The sequence below is a fragment of the Theropithecus gelada genome, chromosome 6 (assembly GCF_003255815.1).
Source record: "Theropithecus gelada isolate Dixy chromosome 6, Tgel_1.0, whole genome shotgun sequence".
Taxonomy (NCBI): Eukaryota; Metazoa; Chordata; class Mammalia; order Primates; family Cercopithecidae; genus Theropithecus; species Theropithecus gelada.
Window position 1 is genome coordinate 111,801,191 of NC_037673.1, and position 25,375 is coordinate 111,826,565.

General features: G+C 36.2%; 1 protein-coding gene across 2 annotated transcripts; it reads right to left on the reverse strand.

Moving 5' to 3' along the window:
* Nucleotides 1–618: 618 nt before the first annotated feature.
* FEM1C (fem-1 homolog C) lies at nucleotides 619–24,905 on the reverse strand. 2 transcript variants are annotated; one of them, XM_025389169.1, is made up of 3 exons: nucleotides 24,502–24,905; nucleotides 22,920–23,653; nucleotides 619–5,366 (listed from the first exon to the last, which is right to left on the reverse strand). In XM_025389169.1, exons 2-3 carry the CDS (start codon nucleotides 23,461–23,463, stop codon nucleotides 4,057–4,059), a joined length of 1,854 nt encoding a protein of 617 aa, XP_025244954.1. In that variant the 5' UTR covers nucleotides 23,464–23,653; nucleotides 24,502–24,905; the 3' UTR covers nucleotides 619–4,056. The 2 variants fall into 2 exon arrangements, with proteins under 2 accessions (XP_025244954.1, XP_025244955.1); XM_025389170.1 differs by having other exon boundaries at nucleotides 24,506–24,856.
* Nucleotides 24,906–25,375: the final 470 nt, after the last annotated feature.

Genomic DNA, 25,375 nt, shown 5'->3' on the forward strand with positions numbered 1-25,375 from the left:
GTGCAGACAACCATAGAACCACAAGACCAAGGGTAAAGAAGACTTACGTTTAAAAGGGTCCTGTCAAAGGAAGACAAAGTCTATACTTGTCATGAATAAGGGATATTAACAATTCAAAAGTGAAAAACCTATAAAACTGGAGATTTCAATTTATGCTTAGAGTTTAGAAATTACAGCCAATTCATTTTCTGACTCAACTAGAGCTCTTTGTATTAGGTAAGTTAAACATAAAAAAAGACAAGGACTACTTAGATTTTACAACCGAAAAGTGATGGAAAACAAATGTATAAAACTTGCCTTCATAAGAATATGTTTATGATATACTTCTGATCATAGCAAACCAATTAAAAAACAAGAATTAAAGGCATCCCCTCTCTTACGCAGTTGACAACAGAAGTCTCCCCGTATCTTTAGTTTCTGTGATCTCTACTAGAAAAAAAATTTAGAATAAACTGTACATAAATCATACTTACATAGAAATATTAACAATAAATGCTATCTTTTAAGTTTTAACTGGCCACAAATTATCAATTAGGTTTTTCTGAAACAGGGGTCTACTATCATTTGCATTAAAATAATACCAATCAAGTATTAAGAGTTAATAAGAATACACTTAAATTTGGTGCAAATTTAATTTTATTAAACCTTACAATGAATGTTGTGGCATATGATTTTCCATTGTGTGACAATTTATTAGCTGGCATCCGAATACAGTACTTCTTTTGAAAAAACACACAATGGGAACTGACAAAAGGGAGGGAAACTAGTTGTTTAGTGATACAGAAGGGCAAAAAAAAAAAACACACACACACACACAAGAAAAGAAAAAGAGAAAAAGAAAATGATGATGACCAATTAGTTTGTTTCCTTAGTATCTAACCCTAAAATGGTTAAAGTTCTAGGCAATAATGCTGCTGTTACAGTGTAAAAGAGTATGTTATTATCTCATCCAGCCTGCACAATTCTAAGAAAATTAATTACAAAAATTATCATACCTGTAAATTCAGCCTAAGGTTTCTGTTGGGCAATATGATTTTTAAAGAGCTACTTTTCCCATATAACCTAAACAATTTTCCCAAATCATAGTAGACCGGGGTCTCTATACACATTCAGGTAGTCACTTTACAAGTGAGCTATCACTGAACTTCAAATTCATAACGGGCACCAAATTAGCTTTGATTTGAGTTTATGCCTGTCAGATTTATGAATAAGAAAAATGACTTTTTTAAGTCTATAATCCACCTGTCTTTATAAAGTAGACTGGCATCTGAGTAAAATGACCATTTCTTTTACAGGAATGATCAAAACAGTGGAACATCTAAAATTCAGGAGGCCCCAAAAGGGTATTTTCATAGAAATGTTAATAACTTTACACATTAACTCCAGTCAATAACACCATGCTACAGTGTACAGTTTAGTTAGACTCACATGAGTGTAATTGGTTCATTATTAAATGTACTCATCTGTGGTTCAAAAAATAACACAAATTTAAGTATTTTATTATAATCCATCTCATAATTTTGAGAATACTTTCTGACAAAGGCTTTATCAGTGTCACATTTATGAAACAATTTCCCCTAAAAGAAAATAAAATCAGGGACAATTTTGAGCTATTAAACGAACTGGTTTTTCAAAACCTCCCAATGGCATTTGTGGAGATGGCAGAGAAGGGAGAAACGTATTCTAAGTGAAATAAGTCATTTCAGTTATCAAGACTGAGTTCTAAGTTATCTATTTTTAGTGGTGCAAAAATGCTATTTAAAGAAATCCTTACTTTACACAGAAGTTGCAAAATTCAAATTCAGCTGCAAAACAGTGAGATGTGCCTCACTCTAAGAGCATATAAGCCCTCCCACCCAGCCCCCAAAGAGTAGGAGGAAATACTAAATCAATTAAAAATCCAATTGTCATCTTTTATCCTCAAATTATCGAGATCAACTAATGTAATTTACTATAATGGCAAAGTTTTCCTTTATAAAAATAATAGCTTATTGATATATAATTCTTATACCACAAAGTTAGAGGCAGATGATTTCAAAATACTGACATTTGATATTTCTAGAATATTGGTCTAAATCACAAAGTATTCTTAATACATGTGACAGTTCAAATATTTCATCAAATTTTCCCACAATAAGAGATAGTAAAACCTCTTCATCAAAAGGTTTGAGAGCATTCATTTATATCCAATTTACCTTTTCTTAATGGTGAAATCAAATTTACAACCAAGCAAATGAGTAAGAATATCTTTTAAATATTAAACCTCAATTATTTAACCAAAAAGTCTAACGTTCTCTTATTTACTACTCTTCATTACAAGGTTTTTACTAACTAAAGATGACGACAAACCTAATGTGACTGTTTGCATTGATGACGCCTTAAATAGTGTAACATCAACCCTCAGAATAAAATGTCAACACAAAAATCCAAGTGAGTGATCCAGCTCATTAAACTCACAGGTAAACTGAGTTTTTCTCAAATCAATAAGAAGCTTTTTATTCAGAACAACTTCATTAAGACATATGCAGGGCAAATATGCCATCATAAATTTTATTCTGAATTACAATAAAGTGCTGAATGATAATTACCTGAATCTTTTTTCGTACTTTTCACTTATCTTAAGTTAAAAGAGCCCTTTCTGTGGCATTAGCAAATCTGTAAGAGAAAGAGAGAGAGAAAGAAAGAGAGAGAGAGAGAGAGAAAGAGAAAGGAGTGAGAGAGGGAGAGAGAGAGAGAGAAAGGAAGGAAGAAAGGAAGAGAAAAGAAAAAGCTAACTTCCAGTAAGGGAACAGGAAGCACTGCAACCTTTCATGTTTAACTAGGGTGACAAATAATTGAGACCAAAGTAATCAAAGTAATTCATGCAAGTTATCTTTAAAGGTATACGTAAGCTTGAAGAAAGAAAGAACACTGTTACTGACCTTTGATATTATGGCAGTAAATTGCGTACTAAAATACCTTAATTATCCTAGATGCCTAGATCTGGCTTGGCAAGCATCATGCCACTGACATGCTTTAGCTCTTTTTGTAACTAAAAGTGATTTGCAGTTCAATTACTGAATATTTCAATGTGACTCATTAAGCTGTGTGATAAACTTTGAAGTTAAATTTAAGCAAATTCTCTACACCTAATCACACCATCAGCACAAGCAGGACAATGCTGGAGCAGCATGAAAGGTGGGTCACTTTAAAAAGATTCTTCCTTTTACTGCATGATATATTAAGATGACAGACCTAAATTTCAACTGGGTTAATGAGTTAGAATAGATCTGTTTCCCAAATTTAGCACACAATAATTTCAGTGGATTAGAGAAAGAAACCTCAGATGTGAAGAAAATGAAGAAAAAAACAAACAAAAAAGCTTGAGCTAAAATAGCTAACCTGCAGGTCTAAAAATTGTCATGCTACAGAGTACTTTCAAAAAATTAACTTTGTAACAAACATAAGAAAACAGTGTTTTGAGTTGAAGTTGACCAACTGCTGCATAGAAAATATGCTAACATACAACAGTCAAGTTGAAGCCTGTGCATAGAGAAGATAAAGCACTTATGGTAACTGCAAATGGTAACAAGTCCTTAAAGTTTGTACAACCTAGCATGGGTCCATAAGGAGAAAACTGTAGTAGAAATGGTTAGAACAAAAAATAAAGTAGAAACGGGGGAAACTTGAGAGAGAAGAAAGCAGCAAGGAAAAAAGACTTTCAATTGTATAAAATTCACAAACCAGTAAAGTATAAAGACACCATGGAAAAATGGTTAACTCTGCCGCAAACACCCAACAGCAAACAAAACCAGAATGAATAAGCCTTTGGCAGACAATTTTAGAAATTTGAATGTTACATTTCTCAATAATTCACAAACAATATATTATATGGTATATTTATATTAAATACTGGGAAACCAATGTTGTAAATTTGATGCTTATAATGCTTTAGCCAATGAGCGCACGATGATATCAATCAAGCTAAATGAATGCTGGTGTTATCACAACAGTGCTCATTTATGAAACAACTGTTACCAATTCGTGCTTTAACAGTGCTAAAATACAGTCAAGTTATCATCTATGAAGGGAAACAAAGGTCTCTAGCTTTTCTGGGATATGCCCTTTATAATATATTCTATGATTCACTATGACACGAGCAGCAAGACACTGCAATGTGGTATGATTTATAGGCTGGATCAAATTTTTAGCTATTTCCTTCTCATCCAGCAAGTCACTAGCAGTTTGTTTGTGCAAGTTTGTGGCATCAAAATGTGCACCTGATTTAATAAGGAGATTCATGATGTCTGGATGATTGTTAAGAGCAGCGATATGTAGGGGACTGTTGTCATCCGAGTCTCTGACGTTCACATCAGCACCACATTCTATCAGTATCGCAGTAACTTGTAGAGATGGAAATTTACAAACAGGGTACCGCCCTACACATGTAGTATTCTTGTCCACAGCCAGATGAAGAGGGCTGAAGTTATTCTTTCCCCTTGGATGCAGCTTAAGAAACCTGTATATAGTCTGCTTTTTGAAATGGTCCTGTTCTAGAGTACAAGGAACTTTCTCTAACAAGCAAATTAAGTGCAAAATAATAGAAAGGGCCTTATTTAACTGTAATGGGTCAGCTGGACACTGAGTTTGTTTGATAGCTCGCTCTATTTCAAGGACGCTTTTGCAAAGTATGCCCATAAGATCATCAAATGTAACAGTAGTACCCAGCAGGCCTTTAGCCCTATCCTGTAGCATAAAGGAGAATAGTTCTGCAAAAGATAATAAGCTGCTGGCGGTCATTGGGCTTAAAGGATCCAAATTGCTCTGCTGCATATCCAAAGCATACTTCCATAGGTTGATGCATCGTTTGAAATTTCCAGAGTCTGCATAGACAGCGCCTCTATATCTAATATAGTAAGAGGTATCAGGATGAGAAGGACCAAGAATACGTTCTCTGATTAATAGTGCCTGCATTCTCATCTCATCAGGATCAGCAATAAGACCTTCTAGCTCTTCCGCACTGTTCACCTCCTTGGCATAATCATAAGCCATTATTAGTGTCTGTGGCACTGGTTTACTAATAATATTCGTTCTATCACTGTACCTCATGTTCATTGCCTTTTTCCAGTATTTCAAAGCCCCAAGCAGATCTCTTTTTTTGTCTACAAATGTAGCTCCCAGAAGCTCTAGTGCATTAATACGTTCTGTCTTGCTGGTCTGTGCATGGTGTGTCAGAAAATCCACAATATTTGTGTGACCAGTCACACTTGCCGAGAGAAGGGGAGTCATTCCATAACCATCCTTTTCCATCTTGGCACAATACATAAGAAGCATCTTCATGATGTCCAAACTTCCAGATTCTGCACAATCATGCAATGCAGTATTACCTTAGAGAGAAAAAAAGAAATAACATACATTGAGGCACCAAAATAAAATGTAATATGTATATGCACTTTAGAACCTAAAAAGCAGGCAGCTTTAAGCTCCTAAGTAGGACATATTTGGTTTACAGACAAGAAAAAAAATTTCCCCCAATACCTAAAACTAGTGTCTGATACTAAACTTGTTGAATAAATGACATGACCAAATTAGTCATAAAAAGACATCCAAGGTCACCAGAAGAAATTCAGACTAATCCATGGTCTCTTGGTATTTTTCATTAATGGTTTAAAGTGCATATTTTATGACCTAAAAATGGATAGAATACAAATAACCAGCTATTCACCATTTTACTGACAAGTCCTTAACTTCCAAGTCAGTTTCCACATTTATAAACAAGGAATTGGTCTTTTTTTATCTTTAGAGACCAGGTCTTGCTATGTTGCCCAGGCTGGTTTTAAACTCCTGGACTCCAGCAATGCTCCTGCCTCAGTCTCCCAAAGTGCTGGGATTGCAGGTATGAGCCACTATGCCCGGCCAGACTGGTCTTTAATATATCTAAGATTCTTCATTTTGACTCAGAAATTATTTTTTCAATATTTATTTCTGATTGCCAAGTTAATTTCAACTATCTTAGACAAAATTCTTGGTAACAAAGGACTTTCCCCAAAAAGCTCTCATAAGAAAAACAAATCCACGGAATCTAAAAAATATGTGGGTGGTTCAATATGAACATTAAAAGGAGATATCTGAAGTGTCCTTTCATAATGGATTATTTCCTATTATAATTTAACTTTTTAAACATTCTTTCTAGCTGTACTAAATGTTCTAACACTGTCCTTTTCTTCCCACACACAGATTAAAACTGACAACCGGCACTGGCACATTAGTAAAAGCCTGTATGAAACATATTAAGAGATCAGAAACACCAGGTATTTCAGCTAAGTTTAATGATAAACATTTTACTAATCGTCATAATAGGAATTATCATGCCGATCTCTGCTATTTACATACAATGTTTACATAAAATTTAAACAGTCAGTGATTTTAGGCATGTCTGTAGAAAAGAGGTAGCATGGCAGGCTGAGACTGCTATCCTTAGAAAGACCTTCTTGCAAAGTTGGACTTCTGGCTGGTAGCTGGGAACCTGGCTGGTAAACAGTTCTCTCTACTGATCTAAAACTTTCCCTAAATGATAAGGGTGTCTCACCGTACCTAAACTGTTTGTATGAACAATGCAGTTTATGCTGAATGTCTGGTTTCTTTCTGGGAGTCTAAAATTTGGGGTATGAGCTAGGCAAAGGGTACCTACATGACCAGCCCCCAATAAAAACCTTTAGCACTGGGTTTCCCTTGGTAGAAACAGACACATATGTATTTACATTACTGGGGAAGAATATGCTCTGTGTGACCCTTCACGAGAGGAACAAAGCATAAAAACACCTAAAGATTTCTCTACACCTCACCTGCACCTTTACCCCTCATAATTCAGTTGCATGTCCTTATGACGTTACAGTAATAAATCTTACCTATAAGTACAGTTGTATGGTGAGTTACCTCCAAATACGGGGGTAGCTTTGGGAATGCCCAACACAGCATGTGTACCAGAAAGTATTTTAAACCTGAATACTTCAAATAAATCTGCTTTGTAACTAAAGTTAGAAAAAAACAAGTTATTATATGAAAAATTGAGTCCTTCCACAAGTTTATCCTGTTTAGTCTTCTATGATATCTACAAGGACTATATAATTATTCTGACCCAAGGTTTCAATGGTCTACAATGTTTTTGATAAAATGTTTTAACAATGAGTAAGCTAACCAAGCACTGAAAGAGCCCAGACCTTCTGACTATCGATGTTCATTTGTTTAAAATAATTTCAATTAAACATGACTACTATACCAAGTATATTTTAAACACTCTTTTGTATTGAGGACCCCTACTATTCCCCATGTTTTTCTAAGAAATAGGCAATATAAGAGAAATCTGAATATAAAGAAATGGCTTAGATGGCACTTTTCTCTATTCAGAGTAGCACAAAATCAAGAATAAAATGTAGCAAAAGCTGGCCAACCGCAGTAGCTCATGCCTGTAATCCCAGCACTTTGGGAGGCCGAGGTAGGCAGATTACGAGGTCAAGAGATCAAAACCATCCTGGCCAACATGGTGAAACCCTGTCTCTACTAAAAACATGAAAATTAGCTGGGCGTGGTGGCACGTGCCTGTAGTCCCAGCTACTTGGGAGGCTGAGGCAGGAGAATCGCTTGAACCTGGGAGGTGGAGGTTGCAGTAAGCGGAAATCGCGCCTCTGCACTCCAGCCTGGTGACAAAGCGAGACTTCGCCTCTGGAAAAAAAAAAAAAAAAAAAGAGGTAACAAAAGCCAATTTAATGAACTATATTTCTATATTTATTGAAAAAATACAATATATTTATTCTGAATACACCCACATACCAGGAGAAAAAAAGTAGCTTTAAAAAAACAATAAGGAAGACTTTCACATCTAGTAATGGCAGAGACACCTGTAACGTGATCATCCTCCCACTAACAACTAAAAAAGCTGAAAAATGTATTTTTAAAAATCTGCTTGACAGGATAAGACATAACAAGGGTACAATATGCAGAAGAAGAAAAAACTAGAGAGGTCAAGTCCAGAACTTGAGGCAGCTTTCCCACAATGGCCTCCACCAACTCTGGAAGAGCTAGCTGAGTAACTAACCGAGCAGGACTTCTGACAGCCTTGCAGGGATAGAGGGGAAAAATGGAGCCTACAGCCTGCTAAGAAAGGAACTTAGAAAATTCCCCACACTTTGCGTTAAAGCTCCAACTTTAACCCTAGGGAGTTAAAGTTAACTGCAAATAGACTAGCTATCACAAAAACTTAAATCTAATTTAAGATCATCTCATTATTGAATTAAAATAATCCAGGATTGCTAGTATACATAATTAAAAGCCAGAAGCAAATATAAGTACTATTTAGAGGAAGATATTATCATAGTAGGGTTCAAATTATTTATATTTTTCATATGTAATGCTTGGTATCGAATCAAAAATAATGAAAAGAAAATAAGGAACCATAGCATAAAAAACAACAGAAATAAAGAGCTGACAGAAAAGCCCACCAGGAGACCCAGATAGTGCAGTTTATCAATACAGATTTTTAAATAATAGCTATGCTTAGCATATTCAAGGAGATTTTTTAAAATTGGGAATTCAACAGAAAACTGGAAACTGAAAATTCAAGTAGACATTCTAGAACTGAAAAACTCAGTGGGTGGCTTTAAAAGTGGATTTACACACAGCTGAACAGAAAATTAGTAACTGGAAGATAAGTCAGATGAAAATATACAGAAAGAAGCAGGGAGTGGTAAAAGAACAGAAAAGATGGAGACTGTAAGAGAAAGAGGGAACAATGTCAGAAGATTGTTAACATACTCAAAACCAGAATTCAAGAGGAAGAAAATGGGTCCCAAAGCAATATTTAAGAAAAGATAAAGCCCAAGAATTTTCAGAAGCTGATGAAAGCTTAAACTGCAAATTCAGTAGGTTTTGCAAACTCCAAGAAGGATAAATAAAAAGAAAAACACATTGGCATACAACGCAGCAAAACTGCTGAAAACTAAGGACAAAGAGAAAAATCTTAAAACAAGAGAATGAATGGAAATTACCTATAAAAGAGCAACAATCTTATAGCAAAGTTTTCATCAGGAACAACAGAAGCTAGGAGACATGAAATGGTATTTAAAAGCACGAAAGAAAAGTAACTGCCAACTTAGAATTCTATACCTGTATCAAGAATAAATGTCAAATAAAGAACCCTTTCAGGAGAGAAAGAAATGAAACGGAAAAAATTAAGATATTTATTACCAGCAGATCTAAATACTATATGGTGTTCTTTAGGCAGAAGGAAGATGAGCCACATGGAAGCCTGGAGATATAGGCAAAAACATCAACAAAAAGGGTAAATTTGTGAGTATATCTAAATAAATATTGATTTTAAAAATAATAATATATTGTAGGGCTTGAAATACATACATAGAAATGAAACATTTGACAGCAATACCATGACAGTAAGGAGAGTGGTGTTACCGTGTTCTAAGATCTTTTTATTGTAAAGATATAAAATTAGAAATTTATGTTAGCCTTTGATAAGTCAAAGTAATGCTACCTAGAATAACTACTAAAATAATACAGGGCATGCACATAACTACATTTTCTCTAACAAAGAGAAAAAATTGAAATAATAATCCAAAAGGTGGCAAAAAAGACCAAGGAATACAAAACAGGCAGGGCAAATAAAAATCAGAAAAGTACCCAGGAGATGAAAATCCAAAAATATCAGTAATTACATTAAATGTAAGTAAACTAAATGTTTAATTTAAACATTTAAAAGAAAGTGTCAGACTGAGGATACAAAGAAAAGACAAAAACTTAAAAGACAAAAACTGTCAGACTGAAGATACAAAGAAAACTCAAGACACACTGCCCACAAGACACACCTTAAATATATGGGTAGAAAATGATCTTCAGAAATGAAAGGTTGGGAAAAAAATACCCTTTGCAAAAACTAAATATTAAGAAGCTGTCTGATATTAAAATATGAAAGTAGACTTTAATGCAAAATACATAATTAGCAACAAAAGGAAATATTTTATGTTAAAAAATTCAAAATATACAGATACAATTCTAAACTTTCCACCTAATAACATAGAATTAAGTTACATAAAGTAAAAATCGACAGAACTACTAGGAAAGCAAACAAATCTGCAAACATTAGTACATCTAATCATATCTTTCTCAGCTTAGAAGACCAAAACCAGCAAGCATAAAGATTTGAACATTACAAACTTCATTTAACTGGCATAAATAAAAGAACATGGCAATCAATAACCATAGAAAACAATTTTGCCCCGAGGGATACAGGGAGCATATCCAAATACTGACCATATTCTCAGCCATAAGGCAAGTCTCGACAACTGTCAAGGGACTGAAGTCATTGAGTATGTTCTAAGTCCACTTACGAATGAAGTTAGATATCCAAAACAAAAAGATAACTAGAAAAACCTATTTGAATTATTAATACTCTTCTAAATAATTCGTTGGTCAAAGAAGCAAGCCCAATGAAAATCAGAAAATATTTTTAACTGGATGGAAATAAAAACACTAAATAACAAATTAGATAAAAAGGCTTAAAAAATAGCTGTTTCTATATAAAGAAGTTACAAGAAAAAACAGTAAATTAGAGAAAGTAAAAGCAAACAGTAAAAAAAAATTAATGAAAAAAGGGACAAGTATGCAAATATAGCATTTTTTTATATTCCTACATTTTATTTAACTGTCGCCCCCTTTTAATCTTATATTAATAACTTTCCAAGGTAGAGATGATAAACTCATTCTACATGCAAATAGAAAAGAGAATTTAGTGGGAAAATATAAACTCCTGTCTCCCAACTGCCAATTCAGTGTACTACTCATTTCTAAGGTCATATTTTAAATGCCAGTCATATTAAACCTCAGTGAATAAATTATATCTAATATAAAACCAAACCTCATAATAGAACTTCAACCAGTCACATCACTTTCCAACTCAGAAAGCTTTCACACTTCCTCTAAGGAAAAGCAGACAATCTTTGAGATGGCCTTCAAAATTCTACATCATTGATTCTCAAAAGCACTATCTATGTGGAGAGAGCAATGAGGAAGAAATCTATAGTTTCAGAAAACATTATGTAAAGTTTAATATTGGATATTCAGGGATATGTATTTTAAAAGACTAACAAATATTTCCCTACCTTATCTATTTAACTTCATTTCTCATTATCTCCGGAATGAATGATTCACTGTGCATCTAACTAAGAGACTGGCAAACTTTTCCAGTAAAAGGCCAGATAGCATTTTAGGTTTCCAGGCCATAAGGTCTCTGTTATAACCACTAAACTCTGCCAAGTACCGTGAAATATGCTATGGTAGTATGTTAAATTAATGGACATGTCTCTTTTCCAACAAAACTTTTACTTATGTACTCCAAAATTTGATTTTCATGTAATTTTCATGTGTCATAAAATATTTTTCATTTGATGTCTTTCTCAACCATTACAAAAAAGTAAAAACCTTTCTTAGCTTTCAGGCAGTACTGAAATGGGGTGGGCTGGATTTCAACCCTGGGTCATAGTTTGCCAAACCTGCTCTAACCCCAGAAGACACTGTCTGCATCTCCCACACACAAGGCAGAAATTCTGCTTATGCTTCACATTATTCGATCCTAAGTACTTCTCCCAGCACCGGGAACAAACAGCCCTGTTCACTTCTACCTCTATGCCTCTGTTCTTGATTTTTCTATAATGCACTTCCTTCTTTACCATTTTAACTTCTTGTACTTCAAATTTCACTAGAAATTTCAACTGCTTAAAGAAGTTTTCTTGGTTGTATCATATCGATTTTATCATTGTGAAAATACCTGGTGAATAAATATACGAGTCATCCTAATAATTATTCACATAGCTACTATTATAATACCTTATAATAGTATAATGCTACTGCTTCACAAATAAGTCCTTACCTAAACAGTCTATTCTTAAAGTACACGGATCTTGTATTATATTTCTTTTATATCCCAGAAGCAATTAGCACACTGTTAAAGATAAGGTAGATTCTAAATTTTTAATATTTGATATCATAAAAAGTAATTCAATCTTAGCTTTTGCAGACAAAATAAGTTCAAAAAGTTATATCCTAGAAGGAGATCTTTTTAATTACTCTAACAGGTTAAGTGTATAATCACTACACTGTTCTGCCCTGGAAGGCCCTAAAGGTAAGTTTTTTAATTATAGCCTAGAGCATTACTTACAGCTTAGAAAACAGAGGCAAAAGAAAAAAAAAAGCATGATCTTAAATCAATTATAACTTTTGTGTCATTTCTCCAAATCTTTTTATATAGTATGTTTTGACAAAGTTATAATCAGTATATATATAACTGTTTCCTGCTTTTCACCTACATCTTGGGCATTCCATCATGTGTTATTACATCATCTGCATAGTTTCTGTAACTACACAGATTCTACATAATCCTTCTTAATGGTTTTATGGTGAAAGTTCAAGCAAGGGAACATGTCATACTTTACATCAACATTTCCCTGTTGATGGACATCTGCACTGCTTCAGAATTTTTACTATTAAAATTAATGCCTAAAAAACTATAAGGACAGATAACAAAGCAGTGATTGGCAAGGGCTAGGGGCTGGGAGAGGGGTTTAATGCAAAGTAGCATGAAGGACATTTTTGTTCTTACCTTTAATAAATGAGTAGTATATGTTTGTCAAAAATTACAGTATTGTACACAAAAAAGTATGAATTTTATTGCATGTAAATAAGTCAATAAACAAATGACAAAAAAAATTAATGCTTAGCTAAAATAGAATCAAAAATGTGTGATGGCTTAATACACATTTTCAATTCACTACCAACGGGATTATAACAACTGTTTAAAGTTCCACTTTATAGTATTCTTTCTACAACTGAAATTAACTTTTTAATTTATATTACCTCTACTCCTTGGTAAACAGAATATTTTCTCATATCTGTTTATAAACTTTATTTTCTTTCATGACATATCTATGTTTCAGTTTCTGAGATTAATCTGGCTTTCTATGTATAAGCACTATACAAAATAACCAGTTGTTTGTAAAACTGACTGTAAATATTTTGCTATGTCAGTTGTTTCAAGTATTAGATATGCTATAATTATTAAATGTAATTTTTTGTGAAAAAGTATAACAAGCCAAATTTAAAAAGTGAGTTACCAGGGTCTTGTAACTAGTACGTGCTAACATGCCAAAGATCATTAAAATCATATTTTCTTTTTTGCTAGGTAACATAATTGATTTAAAGTGTTGGTGCATAACAATACATGCCAAGTACTATAGATTCAGCTCAAGAATTTTCCCTGGATTACATAGGCCCTTGAAAAACATTCCCATAATACAGTGATCGTACTTCCCAAAGATTTTCCATCTCCACATCTTGTCTTCTTTTTGAATTCTCAGAATGAGAAAGACAATGAAAACTAAAACAACACAAAGTTCAAAAGTAAATATTACCAGGCATCTGAGATGAAATTAAGGATATGCACCAATGAAATTTAATGAATTTACCTTTGGCTAAAGAAAAAAAAAAAAAGAACAGAAAAAGAAAAACACATTATATTAAACAATTCTCAATGCCTAAGAAAAAGTTCATTTGGAGAAAAAAAATATTCTGGCACTGAATTCATAAAAAAAAAAAAATTTCATGATTTCTCAAAAGACACGTTTGTTAAATAGGCATTTCTTAGAAATCAGGTTAATGGCACAACATTAAGTATTAATTCTGTTAAAGCATTTCTCTAGAAAGCTAAAATAGTATGATACAAATATATTAATTTTCAAATTCATAATTTAACACAAAAACAATGCTAAGAAAATCTGGAAGAATGAAAAGTGCCATTTTCACTGGGATGCTTCTGGGATGAATATTAAGGTCAGGAAACTATGGTAAGTGCTCATGCATTAAAGGATGGTAGTATTCCTCAAGAAGCATCTGAAGTGCCAATCTTCACTGCTGTTAATTTTAAAGACACCTGTAATCTTTTAATAGGAGGTGAGTAAGACATTAAAAATTCATGTTCAACTGTGAAGCTTAGGTGCCTAGGAATAGAATCAATATTTTTTTCAAATTAGGTAACCCAAAAACATAGCTGTATTTTGAGAAAGAACTAGTTAGAGGTCTAAGAATTATCTGGGTCCAAACCAAATGTTTTGAGTTTGACAAGGGCCAGTGATTGTTACCAACCAACCACCTAAATCATAAAAGAGCTTCAACATAACATATAAATATCTCAATTTGGATAAAATTACCAAGATTCACCAGGATGAAGTCAGTTGCTAAACCACCCTCATGGAGTAGACAGAATTTACTGCTCTTTTTTAAAAAACAAAAATGTCCTCCTAAGGACTGCAACATATTTAACAAACACAAAATGTCTTTAACTTAAATTGCTTTTTCTAGCAATCACAACTTGGTAGATTCTGCTGTTTGTAAATTCCTCATGTATTTCAAGCTTTGTGTGTGTGTTTAGAATAAGTCAAATAAAGCTGTGCTTCTCAAACTTTCATGTATAAAATCACCAGAGAATCATAATAAAATGCAGATTTTGATTCAGATCATCTGGGCTGGATCCAAGTGATACCTATGCTGCTGGTCCTAGAGTAGCAAGAAAATAGAGAAAGAATCTTATTTTCTTGTTTGCTAAATGGATACCTGCCACATAGCTAATATATCTAATAGCAATATCAAGTCATATGAACATAAATTTAAATGGAGGGCTAAGTCACAGCCCTGTTTTACACCATACAGAAATAAAATTGTATCATTCCTCTTTATTCTAAATTTAACCATATGACAAAGCAGGAATGGGTGTGTTTTACAATTAGAATACAAAGTTTCATCCATGGAAAAGTTCCCTCATAGTAAAAGGCACAGCACCAGTAAATCCTGCAGTCTATTCCTAACAATTTTCTTGTTTAAGCAAGACATCAGGCCGGGCGCGGTGGCTCAAGCCTGTAATCCCAGCACTTTGGGAGGCCGAGACGGGCGGATCACGAGGTCAGGAGATCGAGACCATCCTGGCTAACACGGTGAAACCCCGTCTCTACTAAAAATACAAAAACTTAGCCGGGCGTGGCGGCGGGCGCCTGTAGTCCCAGCTACTCGGGAGGCTGAGGCAGGAGAATGGCGTGAACCCGGGAGGCGGAGCTTGCAGTGAGCTGAGATCCGGCCACTGCACTCCAGCCTGGGTGACAGAGCGAAACTCCGTCTCAAAAAAAAAAAAAAAAAAAAGACATCATATAAGTGACACAAAAATTTATTTAAAAATCAGTTTGTAAAATAAAAATCCAAATTGGTCTAAACACCACCATCAAAAACATTAAAAAAAACACACACAGAATGGGAGAAAATATTTGCAAATGATATATCTGATAAAAGACATACATAAGAATATATAAACAACTCTTACAGTTCAGTAATACAAAGATAAGCCAATTATACAACATGCAAAGGTTAATGAAGAAACTCCTCCAAACAAAATAGAGAGAGAGCCAATAACCACATGAATTAAGTACATGAAAAAATGCTCAACGTCATTAGCCATTGGAGAAATATAAATCAAAATCACAATGAGATATCACTTCACACTTCCTAAAATGGCTATATTAAAAAAGAAGAGTAAGAACAAGTGTTGCAGAGGGTTTGGAGAAACTGGAACTCTTCTTACATTGCTGACAGGAATGTAAACTGGTACCACTGCTTTGGAAAACAATTTAACGGTTCCTGTTAAAAAAAAAGAGTTACCATACAACCCAACAATGCCACTCCTAGGTATATGCCTGAGAGAAATGAAAACATATATCCACAGAAGAACTTCTCCATGAATGGCTAAAAAGTATAAACAACACAAATGCCCACCAACTGCTGAATAAAAGTGATATATTTATTTCAATGGAATGTTATTCTGCAATAAAAAGAAAAGCACTGATACATGCTACAAAATGGATGAATCTTGAAAACATTACACTAAGCAAACAAGACAACTCACAAAAGACTACATATTATGTGATTCCATTTAAATTAAATGTCCAGAATAGGCAAACTTACAGAGACAGAAAGGAGATTACCAGTTGCCTAAGACTTGTGCAGTTTCAAGGGAATGAGGTGGGATAGGAGGGAGTGACTGTTAATAGATATGATATTTTTTCAGGGGTGATGAAAAGCTGATAGTTGTCATGGTTGTATAACCCCTTGAACATACTAAAAAGTCACTGAATTGTATACACTTTAAGTGATTTTGTGAATTTTATCTCAATAAAGCTGTTTTAAAAATCCAATTAAAATAAAAATATTGTATTTTTGGTGAAAGTATAAGTTTTGACTGATAGAAGCCACAATTAGAGGGTCTTATAATAGATTTATTTGGAAAGACATAAAAAATCCTCATCTTTCTTTCTTCAGCCTACTATGCTTGGCACCAACCCATTCCTTCCTCAACTTTGTAGTTGGGGTTGGGCTGAGTACAGAGGTGGTCCACTTGTAAGATGAGGACAGGGTGTGTGGTTCAATTGCACAATAATGCTGATTCCAAGTATTTTATTCCCCAAATAACTAATAGGTGTGTGTTGATGGAGGAGATAAGGGATAGAAGGAAAAAAACAACTTAGGGTATCAAAGGAGCACTAGAAGGATTCTCTGCTTAGAAGTTTCTCTTCCCCATGTGTAGTCTATCATGAGAGATACTCAAGAACAGAAGTTCAAAAAAAAAAAAAGGAAATTAAAAAAAAGAAGATAAATTGTGCCAAGGCTACTATGTGCCCTTCTTTCACTAATTCTTTGTATAAGGCACTGAGCAAAGAACAAACAGAAATTTCACAATAAAGGTCCTTGAGCTTACGACAAAGTTAAATGCTAAAAAATATCTGCATCCAAAGAGGTAAGATGCATTCTTATAACCTGAGGGAGATGAGGAATTGCATTTGAAAAGAGTCTTGATGTTAAGTAGAATTTTCAAGGCTAAGAGCACTGGAGCTAAGGGATGAGGACTAAAAACAACTAATTATGTGTACAAAACTCATCTAATGACAGAAAACTTCAACACTATAATTCCCTGTCCTCTAGTTCACAGACTCCCTATTCAATCACAGCTCTTCCCAAATGGAGGGAAAAAAGAAGGAAGACATGTTTTGATCAGATTTGCATCCATGTGACTTTTTCATCTGGGTCTCTCCCTATCTCTTCCATTTCTGTCGTCCATCACATATATTCCTGATGCCTCAACAGCATAAATCTATGTGATGCCCAGGGTTTCCTGAATTTTATTTAAAACAAACATATTTTATCAATCAATCAATGAAAATCTGATAAAAAATGAACCAGTGAAGGAACCACATTGTATCCGAAGGCCAGGAAGTGAAACATAACTTCTATCTTAAGTTCATGTTACTACCACCAACAATATCAACAGCAGTAGTGCTCAGGATCTACTCATTCTCACCAAACTGTTCAATTCTGTGAGGATTCACAGTTCAAAATCCAATCTCCAGGGACAAAGGACCACATGGATATTTCCCTATTGAACACAATTTGCACACCATCTACAGCTTAGTTTATCCAACTAGGATACCAATTCTTCCCAAGGACACAGAAAAGTGTGCCAGGGGATACAAGAGGTAAAAGAATGAACATGGAACAACTTGCAGGAGTAACTTCATAATTTGGGATTAAAATGTTCATGAATTCAACTAATAAGTTATTTAAACATTATTGCTTAATCAAAATAAATATAGATATATTATGGAGTATAATTTTAAGTCCCTCCCTTCCCCCTTTTATTTTTCTCTGTAAGTAGGTGTGCTGAGGTAACCAACAGCTGAGAAGAGTTTTCAAAGTCAAGAAGGAAAAGAGAACTTACGCTTCCAACACTCATATAGTACTAAAGTGTACTAAAATAACCTAAAATGACAGCAATCATTATCTTAGTCATCTGAATACCAACAGCTTTTAGTTTACAAGGGAGATTTTCTCATTTGAGATTCTTGTGCATTTACAGTGGGGAATTAAATAAGATTTTTCTTTAGCATTTCCTTGACTAAAATACATCTATACTCTAAATGCCTATTCTATGAGAGAGAAATAACATAAAGCCTTGGATTTGCTTTAAATTACTATAGAAAACAAAAGGAAAGTAGAAACTTTTTTTTTTAACTTTAGCAAATGGATAATCGTTGAAGTAAGATGATGAATACATAGTGGTTCAATGTCTTCTGTGTAAGTTAGAAAATTTCCATAATGAAAAGGCAAATAATCTGTCTGAACTAGCTCTCTCAAACCCTTTTAATGCTAGCTATCCTTGCCACATGCCTACATGGATTTCTCCCTTTTCTGAACCCCTATATTCTACCTGTGCTACTCATTTTTGTCCAACTACTGTCTTCCTTTGTTACTTCAAGTCTTCATGCATGTATTTATTTCCCTACAGAAAGGCCTATAAAACATAGTGCTTGCCATCAAGGAGCTTATAATCTTTCCTCTCTTAAATCCAACATTTCCATTCAACAAGCTCATTTAGGGCCAGATACTCTTCCTATTGCATGGGATAAAAACACCAGGTCTTTAGCCTCAAAGACTAGGTAGTAGAATGCAGTTAGACGTCACAATGTTGTAGTAGAATGTAGTTAGATAAGTTTTCTCTAAAAACAAGCAAGCAAACAAACCACTCCAGTTAGTCCTCTCCTGAAAAACTTTCACTGGCATGAAAAATAAAATCCAACGCCTGTACCTCGATTAAATGTCCTTTAAAATCCAGCCCTTAGTGCCTTTTAGTTCAAATATGCCTACTTTCCAATTCCTAGACCCTCCAAGCATATTATTCAATGTGCCTTTCCTTATGCCATTTTCTAAACCTGCAAAACTGCCAAAACCCTTCTACCGATCTACATCCCAACAAACTTTCTGCAGATCTAAACTGCAAACTGTCTGTAGATCTAAACCCCAAAATTCAAGGCCCTGTTTAACTACTACTTTCTCCATGAAGCATTCCTAGTCAGTACACTCGCTCTAAAATCCTACAGCATGGATTGCTTATACTATTCCTTCAGAAGTTAAAAATGTGACACTTCGTGTCTTGTCATCACCTCCAAAATGTCCCACAGAATGCCTTGCCTACAGAAAGTTCATGTTAATTACCTTATTACCAATTTACTTAATTATTTTGGGTATCTAAACTGACTGATGAATGAGGACAGAGTGTCTTCCGGAGCCAGTCTCCAAATCTGAGCCTACAGTTTTCTATTGGTCTGTAGTAGTGAATCAAGAACTTTTAGCTGCTCAATTTCTGTTAGAATTAGGGTTTAAAGTGGCACTGAAGAGGACTTCACTTTGGATCTGCAAAGTTCTAAGTCCAAACAAAAACAAAAACAACCCCAAAACACAAACAAACAAAAGAACCAAAAGCAGCCAAAGATGACTATAACCATGAAGCGCTGAGATCACTGTGATAGCTCCGAGGACTCACCTAATCACTTCAGATTTAGTCTAGATTCTTATAGGAACAACTCCTGTCTCAAAACTCAATTGCTATGACTGTTAAACTGAAGAGGTATTCCTAAATATATCAAAGATTTTCTCCCCTTTTGGAATGCCATGGGAAAAGAAACCCATTGTCCCCTCAGGTTATAAGTTGCTGGGGATAAGGTATTTCCAAATATCTAATAGAAGAAAGCACTACTGTTGCACTTACCATACTGTGGTTTAAGTATCTGCTTATGAACCTGTCTCTCCAATCAAACCATGAGCTCCTCAAGAGCAGGGAATCAAGGACTGGATATCTTGTCTTATTCCTCTTTGTATATCCTAAGTCTAACAGCCTGGCACACTGAGGGACTCAACTACTGCTCTCTCAATTAGTGAATTCCACCTTAGGTTAAAACATGTTCAAAATGCCAACAGCCTGTTAAAAAGTAATGAAAAGAGGTTAAATAATATATTCAAATATCAACGCCTGTTTAAAAGTAATGGAATGTAGAAGTCACATGCGTTTTATCTTTAAGCAGACCAAGCACAATGTATTGACATTTTCTTTCCTCAGAACCATTTCCAGTGAATGACACACAAAGTGTCCTAAGGAATTATTCTATTTTAACTCTAGTTTTATTAATCTTTTCTACTTTTTGAATGGGGCTAAAAAAGTGGGGGAAAATCCTCTCTTGCCACTATATCACATCCTTCTCCAGTGTCCCTGCCTTAGTTCCAATTGGTTCCTGTTTTTGTTACCATTAACCCATAGGAAAAAATCCAGAACCAATGAGAGAATGAGTAGTGAAGCTTCAGGATCAGAGTGGAGGAGGATGCACATGTACTTTAATCTGCCCCCAACATTCATGAAGAATCACTATGTAAATTAAAAGATACCATGAAAAGGTAAAAATTCTGCACATAAAGTGACAATATCTATATGCATGTGTATGTGTAAAAAGTTGAGGTTACTAGAAAACAATTTTTGGGATGAAATTGTTTTCTCATGTTATATGTAGTTTTTTAAAAGACATACATATTAGATATTAACACTGGGGGAAAAAATGACTTAGAATTAGTTTGGTCAAAAGAGAGAACATACATATCCTCACATATAAGGCTAAAAGATGACAGTGGTGATAAAAGGAACATTCTTTTGAAAGAGCTCAAAGGTAATCAAGTTAAATACTGTTCGCAGCTTCTCAGGAGAAAATGCTGAAAAAATATGAGCTATTTATATTAGTTATCTCATATACTATATCTCCATAAGTATATAAAGCTTTGAAAAATATAAGGGAAGTAATACCAGTTCTCATCTCTCCAACAGCATAGGAGTTTAAAACATATCCCAATTTGATTTAAATATGAGTTTATCAATAATCTCTACATCAAGTTGATGAATAAAAAGCCCAAAACAAAGAAACAAAAAATTCAACAAACCTAAACAAGCAGCCATGATTTCAAATGTGGTTAGTTCAGCAGTAATTTGTTGTCTTAAAACAAGCATTCTTCAAAAGAATAATTGTTTGGAGAAAAAAAAAAAAAAACCCATGCTGTCATTTGATCTACCAAGCCATCTCTAAAGATAATCAGGAACAAATGAAAACACTTATTAGAAAGAATGTTTACAGAAACATTTTTTATCATACTGAAAAACTGGAAGCAACATAAAACTCCATTAGTAGAAGAGTGTGCAGCTATTGAAATTAAAGAGCTATAATTGGTAATGTTAAACATTTATTAAGCTAAAAACAGGTTATAGAACAGCATATAAAACTGCATACATACATCGGTACACAAAATTCAGAAGTATCTTTGGAAGTATTATCCCTGAGTACTGGGATTTTGTGGGATTTTTACACTTCCTCTGGGAAAAAAATTCAGAAAAATCACAATGATCTTGTATCATTTTTATAAAAGATCACACTATCTACAGTAAATATGCTCAGTAACTATACAGTGCCCCGTAATTGTGTGGTTTAACCTTTCTGAAAGGCAGACACTATCACAATTGCAAATGTACATACATTTACATTTGATTTAGCAATTCTAAACACAGGTATTTATACTACAGTTTATTCTCACACAAGTGTGAAAAGAACCTAAGACACATTTTTGTTCAAGAATGTTCACAGCAGCACTGTTTATATTAGTAAAGTACTGGATGTTACCTAAATATCAACCAATAGACTAGATAAATTATGTACATTCATACAATGAAATACTGTATAGCCATGAAACAGAATGAGGTAGGTATGTGTGTTCGAGTTGAATGACATCCAAGGTTAGAAAAATAAATAAAGATAGAAAAGTATGTAATCAACCACTAGACGGAAGGCTACACAAACAAGTATGATTGTACGTAGACAAGTATGCTTGTATTTGCATAGACCAGCTCTAAAAGGACACATAAAAAACTGTAAATAGTGGTTGTCAGCGCCTTAGACATCTAGAAATCAGGAATAAGACTTTTTATTCAAATGTAAACCAACAATGTAAACCAATTTACACTGTCTGATTTTTTTAACATGTCTATATGCTACTTTTAAATTTTAATAGCTTTTAAAAATTAGGTAGTGAATTATTTTGCTGTCGTATAAATAGATTGGTGTAAGGAAAGTTAAGGTTTTCATGTATCAAAATTATGCTATCAAGACAGTTGCTTTTAAGGGTTAAGAAAAATTCTGAAGTACTTTTCCCTGCTTTTAGTTTATTACAATCAACAAAAATTATACAGTCATAAACCGGAGCCCTTCTTCTGGACAAAGGTGTTTACACTGTTGCTAGCCAACAAATCCACATCTGTTTAATCTAGTCCTTGTTTTTCACACTCAGTATTGAAGCAGTTTTAAAAATGTGTTTTCTGTCTTGCTATATTTAATGCATGTTCTTATAAAAGGATTATCTATTGACTACAAACAAATATAGAATAAGGGAACAGATTTTCTCCTTTCCACTGATATTAATCCTTCCAGGTCAGTTTGGCCTAGCCTTCTCTGTCAGAAGTGAAATGACTACCTAGAACAAACAAGACCATGACTCAATAACTACAGTAGTTTCTACTCCAAGGTTGTTCTAAAAAACAAAAAAACAAGACAACAAAAAGCTAGGAAAAACGTATTACACTTAACCATATTCCCAAGTAGATTAAGTATAAGCCTAAAGGCTCAGAACGGCTACTACTAACATGATCTGTAACTTCGGGGAAACCCATTTCCCAAGAATTTTAAATTACTCCAAATAAGAGAGAAAATACTGCTTAACAGAGTAACAGAAGTCTTTGATCACATTTTTTCAATGTATTACCAAACATCAGAGAAACACTCAACAAAGTCATACTGGAAGACTTACCTAATCAAAACAGGTCTGTCAATGTGGGTTTACTCAACACCAGTGCTTATAATTATGTATCAAACTTCCTGAAAATAAGTGGTAGACGCTGAGAAAAACAAAGAAGCTGAACTCACCTTTAACACTTTTTCTATTAACATCTGCCCCCTTTTCAAGTAAATACTGAGCAATCTCTTTATGTCCTTTGTAACATGAAATCATCAAGCACGTATGCCCATGTCGGTTTGACACTTCCAAATCAGCTTTGTGTTCTACGAGGTACTTCACTATTTCCAAATGGCCATCAAAACACGCAGCTCGAAGAGGAGTTGAATTGGTTAAAGTCGTGTTGTTGACAGATGCTCCATGATTTAACAAGGACTGGACCACCTTCAGATGTCCTGCTGCAGAAGCGGCCCATAAAGGGGGAGCCCCCTCAATGGTTTCGCCATCAAAATTGACGGAGCCTCCAACTTCTATGGAGGCACTGCACTGCTCTAGGAGGAATTCTACCATGTCAAGGTGCCCATACCTGGCGGCCATCAAGAGTGGTGTGGCCCCATTTGTTTTTTCAGAGATCAAGGAGGAAACCTCCTCTTTGGATTTGCTTGCCAACAATTTGGTGAGAAGCCGGAGTTTGCCATCCCGAGCTGCGTTAAATACTGCTGTCTTTAGATCCATTTATGTCCAGTTGAGAGGCTGTGCTTTATTTATCTTTCGAAGTAGAGCTCCAGTTTAACTCTATCGACACAGGCAAGAGGCACAGGAACCAAAGTTCAATGTTAATTGCTGCACCCCAGAACGGATACACAACCACACACAGTATGTTCCGTCCTACTGCTTTCCAACATCTGACAACCAGGGCACCAAACTAGAGAAAGAAAAAAAAAAAGTAGCAGCATTTAATTTTCTATAGAAGAAGGCAAAACACTTCTTAATTTCCATTTCTGTAGGAAGAAAGGAATAAAACCTATACTTCAGGCACTACTCCGTACCACACCCCACCTCCCACCCCCAAAGAAAAGGTGGTAAAGAAAAATACAGAAGGGCACACCGAGACCCAAATGTTCTGGTCGCAGGCAGCCTCCTCTATGTGCGGAAAATTTAAACACTACAGGCAGCCCGTTTTTTCGCCTCCAGCTCTAACCAGCCAAGCTTTGTTCTAGTTTTGCTTTGCACACGCCCAGGGAGCGTACAACCGAAAGAGGCAGGAGACTCGGGTTCAGAAATGTTTCTCTTTCTTGCAACTGCAGGCGAGCTGGCCAAGGGCGCCAGGCTGGAAGGCCTCACTGAGGCCGGGTTTCGAGAAGGAACAAAAAGGTCGGATACACCAAACCTCGGCTAACGCCAAAACTCTGCCCCGAAAGATTCTCTTTCCTTTAAAACTACTCACGGCTCTCAGGAAATCCGCCTGCCTTTTAGTCATTAACTTCGCCCGCCCCGTTTTGATCACCCCCCACCCCCCGCCAAGGGATGATCCGCAGGTTCCTCAAACCACAGTCGCCCCAACACAACCTTCTCCTCTCCCTATTCTAGACAACGGCAGCCCCCTCCCCAATCTCCTCCGTTGACCACAACCCCCTCCCGATGGGCCAAGCCTGTGGCCTCCAGCCCGCTGCCCGCCTTCGGCTCCCCCGGCGCCCTCCTTCCCGCCCAGGCCTTCCGCGGGCATCTCAGGCCCCGGCCCGAGCCCTGGCAGGCCGCCGCCGCCGCCACTACCTGCCCGGAGACTAGTCCTCCCCGCCGCCGCTGGTCACTCGGGCTCTGGCCGTCCCCTTCAAAGGGAAACCGTTGTCCCCGCCGCCGCCCGGGCCGCCCTGCTCCGCCTGCGGCCGCACAGCTCCTCCATGCCCCGCGCCCCACAGGAATGAATCCGGCCGCGCTGTTCGCCCCGCCCCGCCACCCGAGCTGCCTCCCGCCCTCTCAGTCAGCTCGGGCTGCAGCGGCTGCAGCTACTGCTGCGACGGATGGTGTAATGGGCTGCGAGCCGGGGGCCGGACAAGCCTGAGCAGAGCTTCACATCACTGACTGTGCAGCCACGCCATTGGGCCGGGGGAGGGCGGCGGCCGCTGCCAGCAACCGCCTAGGGGCGGGGCGGGTCGTCGCGGCCGGGGCGGGGCGACGGGGCGGGGGCGGGGCCGTGAGCTGCTGGAAGGACGTGCCTGCGTGCAACGTGCCGGGGGGCGGGGCGCTGCGAGGGGGCGGATCTGCGCCCATCAAAGCGGCCTGAGGCCGCTGGAGTTCTGAGATCTCGCTGGCTCCTCTCCACTCGGATTTTCGGGGTGCTCCCTTAGGGAATCTTTCGATCCCATCTCAGAGCCCCCAGAAGGGAAGTGTATTAGTCCGTTTTCACGCTGCTGGTAAAGACATACCCGAGATTGGGTAATTTATAAAGAAAAAAAGCTTTAATGGACTCAGAGTTCTGTGCGGCTGGGGAGGCCTCACAATCAAGCCAGAAGGGGAAAAGCACGTCTTACATGGCAGCAGGCAAGAGAGAAAATCAGAGCCAAGCAAAAAGGGAAACCTCTTACAAGACAATCAGCTCTCATGAGACTCACTACCACCAGAGCGGCATGGGGGAAACAGCCTTCTT

What these genes read in the sequence shown, in the direction of transcription:
- FEM1C (XM_025389169.1), bottom strand. Translation starts at nt 23,463, where the DNA reads ATGGATCTAAAGACAGCAGTATTTAACGCAGCTCGGGATGGCAAACTC. An exon ending in TAATAGAAAAAGTGTTAAAG is followed by an intron (nt 5,367 to 22,919) that starts GTGAGTTCAGCT and finishes TTTCTCTCTAAG; the next exon opens with GTAATACTGCATTGCATGAT.